The following is an 18237-nucleotide window of genomic DNA, read 5'->3' on the forward strand; positions in this document are numbered from 1 at the left end:
TTCAGACATGATGGGCAAAATGCCCTGGGGTGAGGTTTCACCCTCAAGACAAATTCATGTATGTGTTCACAGCATATCCAAGAATTCCAGCAGTAGAGAAAGGAACCTGTTGGGCTGCTGAGAGCAAATTTCAGAGAGAAAATTTAGGACTAAAATCTATGGTGCCCTTTACTGTGTGTTGTCACCTACACCCACACTGAGGGGATGTGAAACACGAGGCAGCAAAGTGCTGCACTTGGAGGAACCCACTCGTTACTCACAGCCCAAACAGAACCAAAAAAAAGGCCAACTGAGTGAATCTTAGTAATTTAAACAGAATTTAAATAGCACACATTTATGGAGGAACCATGTCTGGATCTGAATTTTTCCTTAATATCATGCTAAGTCCTGGAAACCAATTAAATTCTAATTGATTTAATTATTATGCATACTGTAACTGTTATCTCACAATAACTTCACTGCATGTATGATGAGGAGAAAAAACACCTTGTAGTAGAACGGCAAAGAGAGAAGGAGGATCCAGGTCATGAGGGGACATACCAGGGCCCCTCTGTGACCCTGCACTCACTGAGGGGATCCAGCCCCACACCCTGACCAAAAACACAGGCTAAAGGCCATCCTTGTGTTACAAGGCAGAAAAGAGAGTGAAAATGGACTGCAACTACTCAAAGTCTTGCTGACTGAGTTTCCATGTGACATTTTACCTCAGCTTCTCCATCTGTGAAAGTGTGGCCAACACCGTGTATTCCCTGCAAACTGCCCCAAGTTCTGACACCAAAATTCTTTTTTTTTTTTCTTTTTTTTTTTTGTTTTAATTGCAATGTAATGCAGAGCTCTTTCATTCATGCCTTTCATTCTGAGAAAAATCAAGACAAGCAGCCCCATTCAGAGACCTCTCCTGTCAGTCAGTGTTTACACATGCCCCAGCAGTAGGATTAAAACCTGCATGGGGTCACTTAAACTCCTTCCCTTTCCAGCAGTGGGGACAATCAGGGGGTCACTCAAACACCTTCCCTTCCCTTCCAAAACTGCCGCTTCCCACGCGGGAAATAGCAGGCCTCAACTACAAGTCGTGTGGCATTCCACTGATGTAGAAACAAACAGCTCGTTCTGCATAAAGTTTCACTCGCAGAACACTACTGAAGTACTGTGATCCTTTATTACCAGCAGGCATTCATTTTCAGCACCATCTTTTTCCTGAAGTTTCTTTTCTCTGCCATGATGGCAAATGCAAGTTAATGCTCTTCTTAGCAGACCAAGAATGTCACATTGCCAAAAAAACTTCAACTGTGGCAGCAGGAACCCTTCCTGACCGACTCCCTCAGCTACCCAAACACCATCCTATTGGGAATGGAAGGGTTTGCCGGAGGACATAGTCACTTCAAACACTTGCTTTCCATGATCACACGTGCAAAAGATCCTTCTCTGGCACTCATAACTTTTTCTTTTAGCATTAATAATCCATAGGAGTCCTGCTGGCAAAGCAAAAAAATCCTCTTAGGATTATTCCTGAAGCAGAACAGGGCTGTATAGTAGTTAACAGCAGGAAGGAACTTAAATTGGAAACAACCCACAAAAATGACAAGAGGATGATTTTTCAGAAACCACATTTCCCTCTAAATTCATCTACACGAATGCTATTTCCAAAACATTGAGATGTCAACATATTTAGAGGGGAAAAAAAAGGATAACGTTGCTTAGCTGCCTCCTCCACGCATGTGCTTAGAAGCCCCTTTGGTCGAGTCAGTGCACGATTCTTTCCATTCCATACTTAAAGCTTAACCAAGTTAAGGACTAATGATAAAGGGAGGGAAAAAGACTGTATGCTTATTTCAGTATTTTTCTAAAAAAGTGCATCCTAATTAGTTATTTGTGGCTTACAGCTGCTGTGCTATTTTTCTGGCAACAATATCAGAAAAGTTAAAAAGTTTATTGCTATTTTTACTACAGAAATAAAAACACTACAGATTCATGAATTCAAAACAGAAATGTTTTCATGTAGAAACACACATCTGACAATGAAAGTATTTATTTACTTTAGTTCTGACCACTGATTTCAGAATGCAATGTATGTGGAAACTGATCACATTCCATTTTCCAAGATGAGTAAAAGTAAATTAAATATTTTAGGGCTGTGATCCTGAAGGGCTTTACCTGGCAGTCTACAGGAGCACAGACACCTGCCATCTAAAGCTTTTCCCATTGTTTACAGTTCAATTTTTGTAATTTTTAAGGCCCAAGTCCCAGTAACACCAAAGCCCTTTATAACATTTTTGGGAGTTATAAGGACTTTTAGGGTGGATGCAAATCTAGGTTACTTTTACCTCAACTGTCACCTGCTAAGCACTACATGACAAATTTTGCACTTGTGAATACCCATGTGCATGAATGAGGCACTACATCATCAGAAAGGCACTACACAGGATATAGGTCTACCATGTTTCAGCCCTCTATTTTCATGACAATAATAACTTGCTATTTTATCTACAAGAAATTCCATTAAAAGACCCTTGGCAGCTTTTTAACTATCAATGGTTAAAACCAGCAATAAAATACTCTACTACTTTGAATTCAACTGTAAATAGGTTTGGCTGTAAAGCCACCCCTCTCTCAAATGCCAGATTATTATCCTTTGAAAAAAAAAATATCTTCCATTTAAAAATAATGTTTCAATTCATTTACCACAGTGCAATTTTTTTTTGCTAACTGTACTTTCTGATTGCATTACAATGGAAACGCAGTCCCATTGTACAGTGTTGCCTCTAAACAAGTCAATTACAATTTGATCCCCACTTCCTATTCCTCCCAACAGAGTGTGCAGTAAAGATAAAAGCAAGACAGGAGCAAAATAACACTTATCACAGTATTTCAGTATTGTCCATAACTGACTGTCATCTAGTTTCGTCTGCTGCTTGAGCTGGTAATGAGATAATGATGGAACAGTTTTACACAGTTCTCTATTAACAGCCCAGATGGGCCAATCATCCTCTTCAGTCTTTGCCGTGTTAAGTTTAGCCATAAACAGTCAGCAACTATGAAAACAGCAACTTCCTCCTCAGCTGAATTACCACCTTTCAACCAAGAAAGAAAGTGATACTTTGACCAATAGCAACAGAGATAAAAACAATCTTTTAGAGAAAGCAGGAATTCCTTGTTCATTCACATGCAAGGAATATTCAAAATGCAAATGCAAACCCATTTCAATCCTTGCTATATTTAAAATCTAGCTGCTGTAGAATTAAAAACTCAGAACTTTCCAAAAATGTCAAGGGCAGAATTTCTTGATAGCCTCAGTTGCGTTTTAAAGAGCACCCTTAAATTGAGAGTGTTTAATTTGAGTGGGCTTTGATTCCTTATTTTATTAATTTTGTCTTGGAGGCTTGGTATCTAGTTCAACTGGATTACAGTGAGGCAAAACAACAATGTGAAGAGGTTTGAAAACTGGGTATCTACATCACTGAGATTTGGAAAAGAATAGCAGCAATAACCAGTTTCTTTCCACCAGTTTATTGGATGGAAAATAGCTCAGCATAATATGTGCAAAAATTATTCATAAACATTCCCTTCTACTACCTTAACATAAGCTAAAAATATGTGTGTTGTTCCAGCACTTTAGTGCCTATCTGGTCACGCTCTAGTTGTAAAACTAACAATGAAAATAAATAAAATTATAAAAAAAACAAGATATGCACCAAAAAAAAGGTAAAAGCAGACATTTACAGAAGACTACAAAGGCTATTTCCATAGAATTTTCAAGCAGAAACATCTTTAGACCTTTTAAGAAGGTGGGGGGAAAAAAAAATCACTAAAGTGAGAAAGCATTCCAGAGCTGAGGAACTGAGAGTCTCCGGATCAAACTATGGTCCCTCCATTCTGTGAATGTGAGCAGACAGACTGAATCTAAAGCTATTTCTGTGCCACTATTTGAGGATAATTAATACAGTTTCAACATTTTTGTCCTAACATAATGAACCATTCACTGTTCTAATGTTGGACATTACAGCTTTGATATTCTTCTCGTCTACAAGAGTACTTTCTGTTTGAATTATCTCAGACTGTGTGATACTAAGAGAAGAAGAGTTATCAGACCTTACAGACCATGATTCAGCAGGTAATTCCAGCCCTGGCATAATTTAGAGTGCCTATAGGGCACCTCTGTGTTATGCTAGGTAATAAGAGCTCAGAGACTCAGGAAGCTGCAAGACAGAAAATCGAGCGTGAATGTACTCCAAATCCACCTCTAGTCCTCAGTGCCAGGAGATGCCATATCAGATGCTCAACACGTAGGGAAAGTCCTGGACAGATGAGGGGGTTTTTACACCATCTCAGTTGTTCACCATACATGATTTATGGCACTTGTGTGCTGCCAAATAGGCCACAGAAGTTGCATCATAAAAGGGATTTGGCCCCATGTGCCTTGACAACATGGCAAAGGATGAAAATACTTCCAAATAACAAGACAGCTTTCATCCATATTAGCTCCCAGAAGCCAAACCAATAAGAGATAGTAAATCAATTCACAGGAAGGCACAAATATGTTGACCATGCAGGTTTTAGAAATAATTTTCTTGATGTATTAACAGAAAATGTACATGGAAACCTTCTTAATCAATACTCAAAACAACTTCATCTTCTTATTTAAACCAAGAATCCTGCAAAGTTTTGAAAACAACTTCCTAGCTTTTTCTTTCTTGAAATCAATTGGTAATATTTAAATTCACAGAAAACCTTCCTTATGGTTCATACAAATGACTATGTAAGCAAAGGTGACAGCCACCTGAGAACACTGATGCAAATTCATATTCGGTGGTATATTACTCAGGAAGGAAATTCTGGACATCATACAGCAACTACTGTCTTCTTTGTATTTCCCATTTGCATCTGCACAAAAAAGCAGTTCCAAGTAGCAAAAGCCTTAATCCAGTATGGCAAGAAAATAAAAATATTCAGTTCCCAAAGTCCACAGATAAATTATTTCCCATACATATGGAAGAGCCAGTAATTAAAAAAAAAACAAAAAACCAAAACAAATTCTAAATCTCAGTATCATTTCTTCCAAAACAATCAATCTCTCATACACACAAGTAAATGACTCATAAAAAATTTTAAGTATAAAATATTTTGAAAATATATATACACCTCTTTTTAATAGATTAAATTACTTTCCATATACTAAGTCTCCAAGAAATTCATGAATGTAAAAGACACCAAAAAGTCAACTGTATACCATCATCATTACTTATTTTAAATAAGAAACACAGCACAAGTGCTACATTCAGCATAATTTATACTTAAATATTATATAAATACACGGCAAAAGACATAACACTGAACCTGTGTTTAATGTGTTTATTAATAATGATTAAAGAACTTAACAGTGTTTAATTCAGTGAATGACATTATCCTTTTGAAGAGCAGCCCCTAATAAGCCCTAATCCAAATAACCACTGGAATTAGCAGGAGGAAGATCACAGGTTTAAATAGACACCGAATCAAGCATTTGCTAATGTTCAGGAAAGATCCATGTACAGCAGACCTGTCTTGAGTCTTCACTGCTAAAACAGCTGAATGAATAAGAAAGAAAAAAAAAAAGAAAATACTGCCACACTCCTTAATTCACATTCCAGTAATTTGCAGCACTAGTGCTCAACTAGTGGGTTTTTAAAGTAACATGTTGAATGAATGACCAGTGCTGAAGTGCTAAAATACATCTGCAATCCTGCGCTGAGGCAATCCCTTAACAGGCTTCATGACATCTCCTACTTGCACTGTTATCCAGACATTCCAGCTAGATAATTTGCTACAAAACCCAGTGTAAAAAGGATAGCAGAGGCAACATACAGAGCATTAGTGCCAGTCAGATATCTACAGATCTTAATCCTTTTTACTAAGACGACAGATAGTGAGGATTCCTGAAAAAAAACCAAAAACCCCCAGGAAAAAGAAAAAAAGAAAACAAGGCTGAAGCATGCATACATCCTCTGTGTGGTCAAAATTATCTGAAACCACAGCTTTAACCATGCAGCAGAAGCATTTTAGCATTTACTTATTCCCTTCAAAAAAAAAAAAAAAAGAATAAAAAAGAGAAAAAGCAAGCAGACATGGTGCGAGTGTGCACAGTATCAGGTGTAAGAGCTAGAGGGAGATGGAGAGCGATGGGAGCCCCTGCAGGACTGATCCCACTGGTTCAGAAGCCTGGGCTCCCCTGTCTGAAGAGGAAAGGAGGGCAGGAGCTCAGGGAACGCTGACAGCTAAATGCATGGCATAAGGAGCTGCACAGAATGGGACAGCTTCTTTCTGTCTCAGGATATTACTGTCACAATGGCCAAGAGAGCGATGAGCTGCGGTTTGCTGTTCTCACTGTGGCACTTTAAAAAGTACCTGATTTGAGGGGCACATTACACTGGGCTAAATAGCTAAGTGTGGGATTTCAGTGACAAGAGGCAGCAGGTTTTGCTGTTCTAAAGAGCGAGAGAGAGATTTTTTCTGATGGTACCAGCGGGTAGGAGTGGAAGGTCAGCCCGGGGTGCTGGCAGTGTCACCCGGGTGCCTGGTGGCAGATGGTGCCAGTCTGTAGGGATAAAAGGAAGGCTGACGCACACCGTGGGCTGACAGCGATGCTATTTGCTCGGGAATAAAGGAGCTTTGGGGTAGGTGCAGGCAGGACAAATTAACAGGGATGCTGAGCCCCCAAGGTTCCTGTGTGCCCAGCCCAGGGGCTGGAAGGGTGGATAAACTGGGAGGTGCTGCAGGAAGTGCAGTGCGGCTCACAGCTGCCAGGGGGTATGCTGCAGGTGCTACTGCCTGGGGGCTGTGGCTGGGACACAGCCCAGGCCCATCTCCACATGGTCCCAGGAGAGCTTTGGAGCTGCCTCTCCCTGCAGACCTCCAGGCTGAACACTGAGATGGCCACCAGGACCCTGGATCTCCCTCCAGCAGTGCCATGCTTGTGCTGCTTGTGTTCCCATTCTGGACTTATGCAATGGCTGGAGGGCAGAGGCAGCCTGTGGGAGGTGGAGCAGTGGGAGATGCAGGCAGCCTGCACCCCCATGGGGCTCCCTGAAGTGTCCCAAACTAGTAGACTGGCCACCTCACCGCTCCTGCCTCCCGCAATGTAATTATTCCAGTATGACCAACATGACAAATTAACAAGGGAGCTAGGGCTTTTGCGGTCAAAGAGAGTGTTTTCCCCAATAATAAACTGTTCAAATCCTTTATGCTAGACCTAGCCATGCCTATTCATTAATTGGACAAGCTCTGGTGACAACTGAAATGACCTGACTTTCTACATATTGAAGGGAGAGCGATCTTTGCAAGCTTAAAATAAAGCTGTAAACCCCAGCCAGCACAGAGCTCCCTGAATGGGGCTTTTTTTTTTTAAAGAAAAAAAATAATTTTCAGAGCACAGACACAATAAAGCTCATTTTAAAAGCAGAGACACTTGACTGTTATCCCTCCCTTTGCAGACACTGAACTGTGGCACCAGATCATGACAACTCCATCAACAAACCACAAACCCTTCAGGATCTGCACATCAGCCAAGTTTAAGAACTTCAAGAGATATTAAATTCTGGGATCACGGCAATGTCGCAAATAATTATCACAATCAGGTACACTGGGAATTATAAGCATCTCCTTTACCATGACACCGTATTGTCTATTGCAACCAATGAATGATAATTAAGACACACGTATTGGAATTAAGGGGGAGAGGGAAGTGATGAAAGTCAATTTCTGTCACAACCCACTCACAGTACATCATTCATGGATTTTTCAGCTATAGGTTTGATCTGTTTAACTGTTCCTCTTGCCCCTTAATAAGGGGACACCTGGGAACCCTGTACGGTATCTCCCCCGCTCCCTCGCCCTTTCTGTGCTTGCTGCATACCTGAAATGCAGACGATGAAATTCGCTTGCAGAAGAAAAAGCACCTCCCAAACAATTTCCATCCTCCGATTCTCATGCCAAGTGCATCCCTCGGCGAAAAAAAATAACAAAGATCAATACCGCAGTTTGAACGATCCCAGCAAATTTCCTTTCGGACTTGCAGACTGTATTCCCCAGATGTGCTGACAACACATGTCCGAGCTCTCTCTCCGCACGGCTGAAGTGAGATCCCTTCCCTTCCTTCGCCCTCCAAAAAAGACCACGAAGCCAACTGCCAACACCGGGCTCTTCCTCCTCGAGCGAGAAAAAATTCCACCAGATTTCCCAACACGACATAGACAACAAACCCAACCGATCCGATATCCGAAGAGTCTCTATTCCAGGGGCGGCCAGGCGCAAATTAACCCCAAAACTCTTTGCACGTCTCAGCGGGGCAGTGCCGGCATGCCGGGCAAGGAGGCGGCGGAGGGAGGGGGATTCCCCTCCTGTTGCTGCTGCTACAGAATGAGCGGAAAGAGATTAATACCCGCTGCAAGCCCCGCCATCCCCGCCGCGCTCGGAGCGCGCAGCCCCGGCTCCCCGGCCCCGCCGCAATCCCGGCGCGCCGTGGCGGCTCCGCCACGCGACTGCAGGGGTCGGGCTTGCCCCGCGCACCGAGCGCCCTGCCCGGGGATGCACCCCCGCAGCCCCCCGCGAGTGAGAACGGGGCTGTGAGGCAGCGGAGGAGGGGTGGGGGTGTGCGTGTCCCCCAGGGCGAACGGCACGAGTACGGAGTCCGCATCAAGTGCGGCTTGGGCGCACCGCCCGGCGGCTTGGCTGAGGACGCCAGTATTTTAAACTTATTTAAACAAGAAGGAAAAGAGATTCAGACCCGAACTTCTGTCGGGTTGGTGGCGGAAGAGCACCGGGAGGCTCCAACCGAGAGTTAGCGAAGTGCCCGCGCTGCAGTGCGTATCTGATGGCATTCCCCGGGTACAACAGTTCTGCATCGCTTCCCCTCCCGCCCCCGGACAAAAAAAAAACCAAAAAACCAAAAAAAACCAAAAAAAAAAACCCCAAAAAAACCAAACCAAAACAAAAAAAGCAGCGCCAGTTTTGGGGCAATCCCTCACTTACCCCCAGTTATCCTCCTGGCTTTTATCTCTCCCAGCTCACCAGACGTGCCGCTCCAGCCTACAGTCCCAAAAACAAATCGAGGTCAAGCTGCGAGCCGCCGGCTGCCACCGCGTACCTCCACCTCAGCTGTCGGGAAGTACCATAGCTGCTCGGAGCTCGCCCTGCTCCCCGTACCCGGGCTGCAGCCGGTGCTGCGGGGGCCGCGGGCGGCAGCTGCGGGCACGGCGGGGCTGGGGCGGCGGCGCGCACGGGCGCGGGCGGGGGGCGCGCTCCGCCGCGGAGGCGGTGCCTGCGCGGGCGGCGGCGGCGTGGCCGCTCTGCGCCGGGACCCGGCCGGCCGGAGTCGGGGGGGGACGGGGAGGCACGCCCGGCCGGCTCGCCGGGCTGTGTTCTGCATTCCGGAGGATGTTGCTCACTTGTGTTTAAATGTGCGGCCAATTTGGTTTTGCTGTCCCCCGCTACCACAGGCAAAAAAAAAAAAAAAAAAAAAAAAAAGAGAGGCGCACCTGGCGCGGGGAGGGCCTGGTTCCCTGGCTGCGCATGTGGGAGCTGGGCACAGCACGGCAGCGCTGGCAGAGGCAGGGGCCGTGGGCTGGGGTGGTGCGCGGGGCTGGGCTGCCCCGGGCCGCGGCGCCCGGCGACATGGCTCGGGCTGTCGTGGAAGAAGGGAGGGGACAGGGACCCAGGGCAGGTGTGAGAAGGTGCAACCGCTTCGACTGCGGATGCCTTCGATGATCACGGCAAGGCAGAGGGAAGGGGGAGGGAGAAAGATGCTTTGGATATCAAACTGATCTCCCAGCTCTTGGCAGGTGTGCGGAGGTCATATTACAAACCCTCCAGCGGGGGATGCATGCAGAATAGGTTGAAAAGGGATTGGTTTTGTAAACCGTTCTAAAACCTGGGCATACCTGGGGCAAACAAGGGCATACTTGTAAAATGCACCTTTGTGTGGATTCTAGCGAAAGGAAGATGTCTGGATCTCTGAATGGGGAAGGAAACCATCTTGAAGAGAAGAAACTACAGGGCTATGTTATTTCCATAGTCTCTGAGAAATGTGTGGAACTCCCAGGTTTCAAATATACCCGATGGCATTTAATTCTGGCAGATCAAGAAATCCTTGAGTGCTTCAGAGCAAATGGATGGGACAAAATCATCACTGTTTTGAAAGGAAGAATTAGACTGTAGGCACTTAATAGTCAGCGTGATGCTTGTGTTCATTTTGCTGGATCCCAGGGTAGTGCAAGTGCTCTTTGCACTGCAGCAGTCTCTGCTGATGTTTACTCCATTGCTTCTTCTGGTTTACAGAGACTCAGGATTCTATCAAATTAATTGTTATTATCTGCCCAGTGAGAGCAGTGAGGCTGGACATGAAGCATTGCCGTTCAAGGCTTAGGGACAAGAATTCCCATATGTATTGATGGACTTTTGTTAAACAGTGGGGCTGTGCAGCAGGAGGGAATCCTCTCCCTGACAGGTCTGCAGAATGCTGAGTATCATTTTAATACTTAAGCTTTAAGTATTCTATGCAATTCTTTTCTTTAGGCCTTATTAAAATCCAGATTAATATCTCCTGTTCTGGGGTTTTAGAAGGTATGAGTGGCATGATCTATTTCTAGTCTAGATGTATGTAAGCACACCTAGGAAATGCTCAGTAAAGATTTCCATTGATGTTTACTAAACTCCTTTATTCAAACAGATTAATGTTTTCCATGGATTTGCCTGTGAATTCTCTTTTGGGTTTTCTCAAATAATTTTTTACAATAACATCCCAATCTAGAACAAAATAAACCCCCACAGAGACCTTGTCTTTTATATTTACACAGTCACCCTTGTTCCCAAACTAGTCTCCTTGAAATTATGGCATTACCTGTGTGGAAATAAATGTCTCAAGCAAGTGAGATGACCTCTCACTTGTAAAAGGGTGTGTTGACCACTAGGTCAGCAAAGAACTGAATTGGTGATGAGAGAATGCCAAATCCTAAGGGCAAGCTCATGTTTAATTCCTACTCATGATCAGTTGGACTTCAGTATGAGTTTAATGGCAGAAAAAAAATAGGTAGTTGATGTTGGCTCCTAGCAGATAGCCAAAATTCCCAAATATATTAATTTTTGTGCATGTTTTTAGTAAGCTTATCATCCTCATGCAAACCTTATAATTATTTCAGTGGCCTGTGATAAATAAGTAGTTCATGACTCAGACTGAAAAATCTGTGAGGGATCAAAGACAACTTGGAAGCTTCCTTCACCTGGAAAACACGGTCATGAACTTGGAAACTTGAGGGTTTTTTAAATCTAGATAAATAATAATGAATTGATTCTGCTGTCATTTCCTTGCTGTGATGTGATTTGACTGGCAATGGCCTTCATGTTTGCTTTTGAAGTCATTATGCCCATATTGGCTCCCGCAGCTCCCCAGGAAAACTTAGTTCAATAAAGTTGAATAGATGCCAATATGGGCCTGTTCCAAAGCCCACTGAAATAAATTGGAATATTTCTGCAGACTGAGATGATGTTTGGATCAGGCTTTCACTGCAGAAGTTGGCACAGTCTGTTTGATCCCAAGGGAAGTGGTTTAATAGGGTGTATTTGAGTAGGATGTATTTGAGACAGGAGCAGAACATCACTCTGCTGTGCACATTGCAGGGTCATTCCAAACAGATGAAAATTCTGGCTGCAGCACCCATTTTTTTTTATTTTAGGTGTTTCCATTCAAAACTCCTGTAACTCACTAGAATGAAGTGGGTTTATATTTACTGCCCTTATTTGAATTCCATTCTTATTTATACAATTGGCTAAACTTCTTAATCTTGGCAACCTTTAAGCTGTACTGGAGTCATCAGACAGACTACTCATGTCTGGAAGTTAAAATGACTGCAAAGTGCATTCAAACAGGTCTCTGAAGCATGTTTGTGTAGTTCAGTTGTGAAGATTTTACTATCTCAGATTTTTGGCTGGGACTTCTGGCAGCTTAGAAGCATTCAATATATTAGTTACAAGCTGGACACCCAAGTTTCTTCAGGCCAGATTTACACAGAAGCACCTTTTTAGCTCTGTAAACAGAGTTTAAAAGGTACTTACTAACTCCATATGCTGAAAGGTTTTTTATACCAACATCACACAGGTTCATACCTGCTCAGAGAAGCCAGCACTTGGTTCATTTGACTCAAAATTAGCTTGGATCAGGAAAGATCAATTGTAGAAATTGTTCTGAACTGGGGAGCTTCTGGGCGAAATAGGTTGAACTGTGGCTTCCCCTGTGTCCTGGAAGATGTTGCTTCCATTCCTCACTCCTGCCCTGCTGAAGGTTCCCCCAGTCAGGTAAAGGAGTTTTCCTGTGCATTCCCTGGCTCAATGCTGTTAAAATAAGTCCCATCAGCAAGGGCCTTCTATTGAAGTTGGCTAAAGAGTCTGGCGTGTTTCCAGCAATTAAGCTGGCAGAGCTGGAGCAGTTCCCACTCTTTCGTGATTTCCCCCGTCCCAGGGGGATGATGGAAGAACTTGTGAGTTTTTTGTCTGTGTCTGAGCTCAGCCCTCTTAGTCACATGTCTCATTTTAAGCTTTTAGGTAGCCCCACTCAAATTACAAAGATGCTTAAATAACTTCTTGGTTCAGAGGTTAAGAAGGTTACCATTGAAAAGCCACTGGTAAATTGCTGAGAATGTGGCTATACTCAGTGGGAATGTTGCCACATCATTTCTAGTGCTCCTGTTCCACATTTTGTTACTGCCATGATTGTATTTGTTGATGTCTTCAGTGCTTATAAATAATGCTGATCTCACTAGGAAAACTGATAAAAAATTTAACATATCATTATAAAAATACAGCCCCCTAAGAACCCATCTGTTCAATGAGCATTAAAGTAATTCTTTTCTTGTATTGATAGTCGTTATCAAAACTGAGCTGTTGTTTCCATTTTGCTGGTAGAGATAATGATGCAATTTATTTGAAATTAAAAAACCCCCAACAGAGGAAGAAGGTAGATGACTGACACTTAACTATGAGGTCAATCAATGTGTTTTTCCTTTGAGTCAGTCTATTCATTATCATAAGGACTTATTTTCAGTCCAACTCCTCTTTTTCATGTCTGAACGCTAGCAAACAGTGCTAAGACATCCAGTATTTGTAAAATAACATTCTTAAAATTAAAAAAGCCATATGTAAAAAGCCGTGATTTAATTTTTCTGTGAGAAGTCAGTCACAGAAGTGTTTAAAATGTCATGCAATCCTGCAGTTCCTCAACATACCCCAGTAGGCTTCCTGGGATTCTTTTCAGTTTAGCACCCACAGATTGGGGTTTTCTGAGTAGGCACATAGAGTGGGAAAACTGATTTTTTTTTTGCTAGTGTCAAAGTCACCAGATGAAATTGACTTCAGGCAGTACAGTGATTACAATCCTTGTGGTATTCATATTTCATATCATATTTTATATTTCCCACATCTGGGGAGTAGATTAGGAAAGTTGCCTGTTCAAAATAATTAAAAAGATGAAAAAACCAGGGTTTGGGGATTGAGTTGTTTTTTGTACTAACTGACTGCAGTATAGTCCAAGAGAGGTGGATGATGAGAAGGGACATGCTTGCAATCCAGCTTTTGGCTGACTCGCGTCAGAGATTATGGGCAGATGGAAGTTTTGCCAAACTCCCAGTGTTCTAGCAGGGTCATTAAGGCAAACAGGGCTATTTGGCCTCTACTGGTGCCTCTTCTATTGCCCTTTCTTTTATCAAGTCACAGGTGGCTGGTTTCCCACACTGCTTGTAACTGCACCTTGCCCCAGAATCGGTGCAAGACCATTTCTGCCACATTCAGGCAGCTTCTGTTGGTGTGAGGGAGACTATTTCTACAACCACCTGCAGTAACTACAAAGCAGAGAAGAGAACTTTTTGCTTTCTGTTTCTCTGCCTTCCTCCTTATCTCTTGCAAGCTTGAATTAATTAAAAGATCAAAAGCAATATGCATTTTCTGATACTGAGAATCCTTTGTCATCTCACTATAAAAGTAAAGAACACACGTCTTGAAACATTTTCTGAAATGGATCTCGCTGGTTCCACATTACACACTTTGACAGCCAATTGTCACCTGGTGCCTGTTTAACATAATTTCTTAGAAATGGTGATTGCAATATCATAGTGATATTCTGGATGTGTGAGTCAAGGTAGCTATGCTGGAAATTTTAAGTAGATGTTGCTTTTGAGGTGGGTTGAGTTGAATACTTATGTTCCACCAGAACATGAGGTAAGAGGTATTTTGCCACTTTTCCCATTGTGCTACGATTTGTCACCAGGACGTTTGTCAGGAAAAAGGTAAACTCTGAGCACACATTGATTCCTGTGTGACTGCCCAGGGTGAGGTGCAAGAACTCATTAGAAGTTGTTCCCTCCTGAGCTTTGTTCTAGAACCTAAAGGAGGAACATTTAGGAAAAAAAAATCACATTCCTTGGCTTCTCTCTGTGTGGAAGGTTTGGTTTGTGCACTTGTGGAAAATGAGGCACAATCCTGTTGAAATTGTTGCCTGTTTCTAGTTGCTATTTTTCTGTATTAATGCATTTTGATTTTCTGGCAAATACATTGTCTTTTTCTGCAGTTATGAATAGCAATTAAGAAGGAAGAGAAGCATGCTTACTAGCTAGCATCCTTCTTGTCTCTCTAGATTTTTTAAAATTTTGTAGTCAAGGTTTTCTTTAAACAGATTTATGTTCTGCAAGAAAATACCTTACATCTCCAGTATCTTTTTTTAAAGAAAAATCAGTTAATATGAGGGCTGTGAAACCAGAGATTAACATGCTCAACATTAAATGTTGTTCCATGCAACTTCTCACACGTTGCAAACATCCGTAAAGCAGCAAATATAGGCCTGAGCTTCTCCCCATGTCGCCCTGATTTCTTAAAGCCTTCTGAATTTACATTCTTGTAGAGAACTTTCTCACACATCTTTCTGTAAACAACCTATTGTTTTGCATTCTTTCATAGAGGCGGAGAAATTTGATAGACTGGTAGTTTGTCCAGTGTCGTTGGAGAGGTGGCACGTTCACCTTCCCATCCACTGGCACCTTTTGAGAACTATAAATGATTGGAGTCAGAAAAAAATAAATTAGTCTCTTCATGGTGACCAAAGCTGTGGTGCGTCGTTTTTCCTTGTGTCCTCTGGTGACGTCCCCATTAAAGTGGGTGGGAGATTCACCCTTTGATTTTTGGCACATTTCCTTTGAAATTAAGCCTTAATTTGGCTGGATCACTTTATCACAGAAGTAATTGAGCAAATGAAATTATTAATGTGCTTAAAAGAGACCAGGCACTCAGGTTTTGGGGTTTTTTAAAGTCTTTGAGAGGCACAGTGTCTCATACAGCACAACTGCAGTTTATAGTCAATAACTGAATAGCTGCAGCTGGAATGCCACTTCCTCAGCTCCTGTGTGAACTGAACTTTTGTGTTCACTTGCAGAAGAAAACATTTCTCTCCTAACTCCTTCCTCTAAATCTTCCAGGTTCTGGGATGAATTTCTTGTGGTGATGCCTGCTTCTAAATCGGCTTCGTCTCCCTCACTTTTCCTCTGTAAAGTGCTGCTACTCCTCACAGAGATGTAAAAATACAGCAGATAATGCTCGCTGTAAGCTCTGGTGATAAATACCATGTGAGTCCTAAGAAAGGCTGTTATTTGAAGGAAGTCCATGATGACTGATCTGCAGGTGCTACCGGTGAATTTATGGGATGTGTGAAAACTTATGCTTTGTATTTTTCTAAAAGGAGAGTGGAGGAATTGACATCTATCACAATTCAAAAGGATGAGAACAAGCCCACAAAAAGAAAAGAAGACTCTTCTGACTTTTAGAAATCTTCATAAACATCATTTAATGTCATTTTCAAATACCTTGAAGGGATCATAAAACTTTGCTCTTCTCTGATCATTGTACCACTTAGAAGTGGAAAGGTATGAACAGCCATAACCCTGGCACATTTTAACAATACTCAGGACCAAGGGGGATTGTAAGATGGAAGCTTTGATAACAAAAACATAAAGATGTCATTGTCAACTATCTCAAAATATACATGCTTGTTGTAAATGTCACATAAGCCCACAGCCAAGTGATGAATCAGAATTTCCTGTGTTGTCAAAGTGCTTCTTTTGATGAACACTTTTAACTCCTTCATGAACAAGTAATTTCATGCCCCTCAGTTTGCTTTCTGTCCTTGTACCTTTAATCACTGAAACAAAAAAAAACAAACTCATTTAACATTAATAAGCTGGATATACAGGGTAGAATTTCAGTTATAATCTGCATCAAGGAAAAAAAATACTTGGAAAATTATGTTTGGAACTAACATGCATAACATTGTAAATGATTTTATTAGCAATAGTATGATTTTTTTTCCTCTTCATTAAAATAATAGAAGTGGTAAACTAAACTAAGTGTTGGAGACCTATGGACTAACTTGGCCCCAATAGAAGTCTTCATTCAGTGAAATACTTTAGCATTTGATTAAGATCAAGCATTTGATTGTGTCTTGGACCAGCTTAGAACACTTTGCTGAGAGGAAAAGAGATGAAAATTACATGATTGAGAACACCAGATATTGCAAGACAGACTTTGAGCCCTTAGGCCCTGCCCCTGTGGTCACCTGTGGTGACAGGACACCACAAGTCGTGACTGCAGTCAGGCAGTCTTTGAGGAGCTGGAGGTCCCAGAGATTGAGATGCCTGAGGGTTTCTGTCTTCTGGCACTGCCAATCCCTGCCACACATGGCCCCTCACTGTGGGACAGGGAGAACCTACTGCCTGGTTTTATGTACATGAGGTAAATCCCATGGGCTAGAGCGGAGAGAGGCAGTACTTTGGAGTTTTTTTGATTATCTATCCCCACTGTCTGTGAACTTTGTTATTACTTCTTCATGTCAGTCATCTCTTATACAGTCACCTTTACCAAAACCAATCTGCTCTTCTTGTGTGGTTTGCTCACGTAAATTTGCATGGGTTTTTCTGCAGAGATATTGGACTTTTATTTGGGGTTAGAGATGTTTGTACTATTTAAGTGCTCTGCTATTAAATAGAATCATAATAATCATTTTTCAGTTGAGCTGCAGGTGCAGAATACAGAAACCATCTTTTGCCAACATTTACTAAGTTCATTAGGCATTCATCACTTATTAAAATCTGTAATCCCAGTAAATAAAAGACAATTTTTAAATTATAGGCTGGTGGGTATCCCAGCTCGACTATTAAAAACCTGTTTGACAAGTTGCAAGTCATTAATAATTAGTATTACAAATGCTATTATGTCTTTGATTGGGAAGAAATGGACTGAGGCTAGGATTACATTATTCAATTAGATTTAATTCCATTTGGTATGTGTTTTACTTCATGTGAAGTTCAGCCTGTAAAAGGATCATGGTAGCAACCATCCAAAATGTTAATTTTTGTACAGAGCAAATAGGACACATAATAACTTCATCATCTAGTGCAGCTCTGTTGACTGACAGTGTAAGTGCTACTAGACTCACTATGGTTAATTAGATTTCTTTATGCACTGTACAGTAGCATTACAGACAATCATTTATAAATTAGTTTATTAAAATTTCTATATTCATATAGTGAAAGCACATTAAACTCTCTCTTTTGCCTCTTCTGTACAAAAATGTAAAATGTCACTAGGAAAAAGTAAAATGAAGTAAATTCCTAAATCACAGCAGTCTGTGAGTTAGCAAATCAAGTCAAAAGAACTCAGGTATAAGTAGCCTGCTAACTGGTGAAAAGGTTACTAAAGGCCTTGTATTTTCTAGGATTTTATATTCTGCCAGCTAACTGGAATTACATACATTCCCAATTTATAAACATTAGTCATATCTATCTGAGCATCTAGAAGTTCAATATTTCGTTCCCAATTTGTTGTATTTTCCACCACATTTCATTCAATCTCTTAACACTGCAATAAATCCATCTTTGCATTTATTTCCCAGTCTTTATCATCTGTTTCTCCCATGTTCCTCACTAGTAATTCCTTGGTATTATGGTCTTGTGTGGATTTCTTCCTCTCCATCTAAAACACTACTTGCCACCATGAAGAAAAGAGCTTCGTAATGTGTGGCAGTATTGCTCTGTGAAACACCAAAGAGAATATATTCTGTATTTCTGGCATGTTACACAGAAATCATCCATTTTAGAACCTCCACCACTGGACAAGTCACTTCATCAATATCAATGTCAATGCAAAAGTAAAGGTCAAGATAGGAGGGATATCTTT

The 18237-nt window shown here is 41.9% G+C and overlaps 1 protein-coding gene across 1 annotated transcript in view; it reads right to left on the reverse strand.

Moving 5' to 3' along the window:
• The window catches only part of CA10 (carbonic anhydrase 10), a 178585-nt gene extending 170097 nt beyond the window's left edge, over positions 1 to 8488 (reverse strand). Inside the window, exon 1 of the mRNA XM_068209647.1 lies at positions 7889 to 8488. Coding sequence (XP_068065748.1) covers positions 7889 to 7949 — 61 coding nt within the window. The 5' untranslated portion in view covers positions 7950 to 8488. The remainder of the gene's footprint in view (positions 1 to 7888) is intronic.
• Positions 8489 to 18237: the final 9749 nt, after the last annotated feature.

The sequence above is a fragment of the Anomalospiza imberbis genome, chromosome 19 (genome assembly GCF_031753505.1).
Source record: "Anomalospiza imberbis isolate Cuckoo-Finch-1a 21T00152 chromosome 19, ASM3175350v1, whole genome shotgun sequence".
In the NCBI taxonomy this organism is placed as follows: domain Eukaryota; kingdom Metazoa; phylum Chordata; class Aves; order Passeriformes; family Viduidae; genus Anomalospiza; species Anomalospiza imberbis.